General features: G+C 35.3%; 2 protein-coding genes and 1 pseudogene across 2 annotated transcripts; 1 reads left to right on the top strand and 2 right to left on the bottom strand.

Annotated features, from left to right (window-relative positions):
* Nucleotides 1-788: 788 nt before the first annotated feature.
* LOC108378746 (dynein light chain roadblock-type 2-like) lies at nucleotides 789-1,564 on the bottom strand. The gene is made up of 3 exons (XM_017635049.1): nucleotides 1,438-1,564; nucleotides 1,289-1,367; nucleotides 789-1,214 (listed from the first exon to the last, which is right to left on the bottom strand). The coding sequence occupies exons 1-3, from the start codon at nucleotides 1,438-1,440 to the stop codon at nucleotides 1,003-1,005; spliced, it is 294 nt and encodes a 97-aa protein (XP_017490538.1). The 5' UTR covers nucleotides 1,441-1,564; the 3' UTR covers nucleotides 789-1,002.
* A 620-nt stretch (nucleotides 1,565-2,184) lies between these two features.
* Nucleotides 2,185-3,116, top strand: LOC108378744 (dynein light chain roadblock-type 2 pseudogene; annotated as a pseudogene).
* LOC108378745 (dynein light chain roadblock-type 2-like) lies at nucleotides 3,061-4,262 on the bottom strand. Its single transcript, XM_017635048.1, has 2 exons — nucleotides 4,143-4,262; nucleotides 3,061-3,444 (listed from the first exon to the last, which is right to left on the bottom strand). The coding sequence occupies exons 1-2, from the start codon at nucleotides 4,260-4,262 to the stop codon at nucleotides 3,130-3,132; spliced, it is 435 nt and encodes a 144-aa protein (XP_017490537.1). The 3' UTR covers nucleotides 3,061-3,129.
* Nucleotides 4,263-4,963: the final 701 nt, after the last annotated feature.

Here is a 4,963-nt window from a genome sequence, read left to right on the forward strand (position 1 = left end):
GTAAAGTGTTTTTTGTACAATAAAGTTAATTGTACTGTAATTTGGTCATCGTGTTTATTTAACAATCCAGCGATACGAACCGAGAGATTTTGGGAAATCCGGTCAAGTAGTCAAGGATAATCGTAACACGAGAAATGTTTAGCTATTTGTACAACGATTCTGGGATGGGGGCGTAGGGGGAGGGGCGTTGCTCCCCAAATCCCCCCCTAAACGAAAGAGGACGAAATCCGCTTTATGAAAAGTCACCCCTCACCCCTTCCCCCCTAAAGACCCCAAGTCTCAAGATCCCAAGAAGTCTCCTTTCTGTGTTACCGAAGAAAAGGGGCTGAACAACTTTCTGCGTAGGAGGCCTTCGGCCGCGCTTAGGGATTATAACCCTTACTAAGTAGAATTCTCCTTTTTGTTTTGCTAAAGAAGAGGGGCNCTGCGTAGGCGGCCTTCGGCCGCGCTTAGGGATTATAACCCTTACTAAGTAGAATTCTCCTTTTTGTTTTGCTAAAGAAGAGGGGCTGAACACCCTTTGAGAGATATTTCGTGGATGTTTTTTTTTTGACAGCTCAGCTCGGAAACTTGCAATAAATACCATATTTCCAACCGACTTTATTAATAAATTAGTGCACAGATATAGTAAATTTTATTTTTGTAATAAAGCGTGAACTGTTGTCTACAAGTGTGTGTTAAAGGTTTTTGATTCGATTCACGCGTTTGGGCACAGGAACCCAAAATCGTTGTACTAATTCATAAACAGTACCCCGTAACACTATTAATATTCCCTCAAAAACATTAAATCTCAAAAGCATTTTGCATTGTGCTGTATTAAGTTTGTATAAAAATTAATACTAACATTAAATCACATAAAATGTAGCAGATCTTAAAAGATGTATGTGTTTTTGTTTCCATTTCCGATTGATGCAAATTCAAAATCAAAGCTCTACTGCTTTCACGCAAGGTAATACAATAATACTCGCGTAGCTAAGAATATAAGTATTTCAATTTCACCGTTTAGTCAGTTGGATTTTGAATAACTATCAGAATAAAATCTTTATCGGGTGCAACCATAATCTCATGCTTTTTGGAACGTACACGCAGGAAAGTAAGGTCATTGGAAGGGTCTAAATCACGCACAACACTGCGTGCTTTGTCAGATAGTTGACTCATAAGACCAGCATACTGCACTGTTGTCGTGTTGTCCAGTGTCGACTTGACTGGAATACCTAAGGTAAAGAGGCAGTAACGTAAGCAAAGAGATGCGGTGAGTCTGGATTATATATGTATGTTTAAAAGTTACCTTCATTGTTGACAACAATGGTGCCGACTACACCCTTATGTGACTGGATGCGTTTCAGCGTTTCCTCAACTTCTTGCGACTTAAAAACACATTTAAAATGATGTATTACATTGTTGATTTATGTATTATGATTTACTATATATATTTACCATAATTCCTCAAATTTACTGCTCAAGCTTAATAGATTTGCAAAATTTTCTATTTAGGCAATGGACCGCGACCAGACTGAAAATCAATGTTGTCATCGACCTAGCAGAAAACACAATCAGGGTTGCCCTGTGATGATAAATAATCTACGTTTCGTATAGGGTTAAAAAAGTGTGGCGTGCTTGTCCGAAAAAAATAAGTTATATTTGTAAATTTTTTTTCTATTGCACAAAAAATTGATTGTATATTTTACTTTGATTTAAATTAAGGTAATATTTTGCCACATTTTAGTGAATATGATTTAAATTGAGGACTTCTAATTTTTGTATATACACATTTTAACAACAACGGTATTCGAACAATTAAATGTAGGTACCAGTAGGTACATATATCTGTGGTCAAAAGCAATAACTGCCTAAGTCGAAAAGCCTGAATTCGAGGAAAAACGTTTTAAATATTTGAGGCCTTATTCATAAAAAATAAAGTAGCTTAAAAAAGATTTATAAACTGCAAAATGTATGATAACGTCACTTTGTAAAGCTCTTTAAACCTACTTTATTTTTTATGAATAAAGTCATTGGATTGTAATGTTAACCTTATGAGGAAACCAAAATATGTTCGTCCATAACTTTTTTAAACAGCCTAGCTGGCGAGATGGAGATTTCACATGCGCATGGAATATTAGTTGCAGAACACGATAGCATATATAACGCAATTATTTCTTAAGGTGACTTAGGCAGCTATTGCTTATGACCACAGATATATCTTCGGTGATATCTAATTGCTTCTGGCCATCCTTCATCTTCACCAGCCAAATGTAGACAGTTTTGTCATTCGTTTATTAGGGTGTACCGATTTGCAGATGCATTCCGGTGCAAGTAAGATACCATCTAATTGTCAAGGGTACCGTTTTGCAGTATCACCGACGATATTGTCATTGTATAAAAATTTTAGTAATTATTCTGGTACTACAGATTCAATTTAAAGATATTTTACCGGATACTGCCGCCTACAGAAAATAATTTTAACTGTACTGAATAATTTTGTTATTAGGATCAGTTAATAGTACCGTCATAAACAGAAACTTTATTAAATTGACACTGTGACATAATAATTGTGAAAAAATGTAAATTTGAAACTAAGCAGTGGCTATCATAGCTGGCAAAGCATGTCAAATATCCATATATTTTTTAATTATTTCCTTTTAAGCAGATTGCTTATAACATTTTCTAGTCTTTTTGTGTGATTTTAAACATTTTCAAACTGGTATTTTACACATTTGTGCTTTTATTATTTATTGATCGTTATTTACAACAGGCGCTTGCACTGGAAAACGTTGTACGCAGAAATGCTGAGAACACAGAACGTATCATGAAAAATGCCATTGGCTATGTGGTGTCGAATAATGCTCTGGGAACTGTAGTACAATCCACTTTCGACAATAGCACTTCTGCTGGCATAACCAAATTAATTAGTGGTGTGCTAGTACCAACTGCACGCAGCGCCGTGCGTGACTTGGATACCACTAATGATCTGACGTTTCTTCGTATTGTCACTAGAAAGTTTGAATATTTAGTCGCTCCAGAAAAAGAATTCACGATTGTTGTAATGCAATAGTATTTTAATATGATTATATTTTTGAATGGTTCTAATGTGCTAATATAGCAATTTATTTTAAAATTCAAAATTACAATTCATAATTGTATTCTATCTTGAGCATTTTGCACTACCACCACAGTAATTTTTTCATCTGGCGTAATAAGCACTTCGTTTGCTTTTGTACGTACACGTAGCATCAATAGCTTATCGTCAGGATCGATCTTCTGCAAGCCTGATTGAACTTTTTCCTTCAATACCTCGTACAGGCCGGAAAACTCAATAGCTGATTGCGGCTCCATCGTCGTCTTAACAGGATTCCCATTTTTGTTCAATATTATAATATCAAGTATATCCGGCTTTTCTTCTATCTGGCGATAAACTTCTTCTACATAGGAGCGTGTGCGTTTAACCTGAATAAGGAAGAGAAATTAAATTAAATGCATGCTATTAAAATGTACATATGCACCTGCTGCTGAGTTGTTTGCATCCTTAAAACGAATTAACTGCGCAGTTTATTATTTTTTAAAATATTGAAATAAATTGAAATGTGAAATGCCTTGTGTGCTTTGTGATTCTATTAAATATGGGTTGGTATCCTAGGTGTTTCCGGAGTATAGTAAAACAATTTGTAAAACCAATGTAGGTCACGAGGCGTTGAACTTTTTGAATACCTATACTGTACTATTTTTTGTGCTATGTGGCATGGCAACAGTACTTGATTGAAATGTTTGTTGTATAAACGGAACTATGTAATTTATTTACTGCTGGAGGTGAAGTAAGAAGTTTTGCCCATGATAAAAATATAGTAAGGTAGAACCGCTGAGAGTCACTTTTAAGATTCTTGACGTTTCCAAACAATTTAATTTTTAAATTTACTCACAAACTCACACACACATTTTCATTTTCAATCTCAAGCAACAACAATTTCGAACAATTTCAATTTTTTATTTTCACTTTTATATGATTTTAAAATGTTGGCAAACTTCAAAAAAAAATCATGGCCGACAAATTGAGAGAACGGTTATACCTTGCTATGTTTTTATCATGGTTTTGCCCATGATATGTACATGGTTTCGTCAATCATAATCGTGTATACATATTTACATACCGACAAACAAATGCATGTCCCACATCGGATTTCAGTTTTTATTGGCTTTATACTGAAGACTAGTGTACGGAAATTTCCAAGGACATCCTCTTCCGGTAGGTGATGTCCGCTACAAATCATGGCACCCAAGGTACATTGAACAGGTAGTATCAGTAGAGCAGCTGATTTGATTTATTTTCAAATTATTTGGTCTCGAAAATGTCAAATATTTTTAATTTTTTCTCACAAAAATTCTGAATTGTTAAAATCCATTTGCATCTGAAACCTTTTTCCATACAAAACAAGCGATTGAATAGCAGCTTTTGGAACGTTCGCCCAACTCAGCAGCACAACCGCTGATTACTGGGCCTTGCAAAGGATGGATCAATGCTTCGAGAAGCAAACAAATTTACTAGGAAAGAAAGTTGCATCAATTTTTATTTTTTCCAATTTCAATTTTTTATTTTTTATAATTTTTTGTATTTCACATGGCACGCTTTGATTTAGAAGAAAAAATTCAGAACAGTTTTTGACACTTTCGATACCAGAAGCAACAACAAAATACACGCAAATGTTGTTTTTGCTCTACTGATACTACCTGTTTAATGTGCCTTGATTGCACCTATAACCGACATCGATTCGCCACTTCTCTGCTCGCTATCTTTGAGTTCCGGTCGCTAAAAAGAAACAACAACAAAAGCCGTCATCGATTCGCCACTTCGCTGCTTGCTATGTTTGAGTTCCGGTCGCTTAACGAAAAATTTTGCATGTGAAAGCAACAACAAAGTTCGTTCGTTTCGTCACTCGCTAACTGATGGCGAATCGATGACGGCTAAAGTTGG

This window comes from Rhagoletis zephyria, unplaced genomic scaffold (genome assembly GCF_001687245.7).
Source record: "Rhagoletis zephyria isolate East Lansing unplaced genomic scaffold, Rhagoletis_zephyria_1.1 Rzeph_scaffold_14811, whole genome shotgun sequence".
Classification (NCBI taxonomy): Eukaryota; Metazoa; Arthropoda; class Insecta; order Diptera; family Tephritidae; genus Rhagoletis; species Rhagoletis zephyria.

Bases quoted from the DNA above. Each gene is read 5' to 3' on its own strand.
- LOC108378746 (XM_017635049.1), bottom strand. The intron at 1,215-1,288 runs GTAACTTTTAAA...TCTTTACCTTAG, and splicing joins CATTGTTGTCAACAATGAAG to GTATTCCAGTCAAGTCGACA.
- LOC108378745 (XM_017635048.1), bottom strand. From the start codon at position 4,262: ATGATTTGTAGCGGACATCACCTACCGGAAGAGGATGTCCTTGGAAAT. The intron at 3,445-4,142 runs GTATGTAAATAT...TTCCTTATTCAG, and splicing joins GGACATGCATTTGTTTGTCG to GTTAAACGCACACGCTCCTA.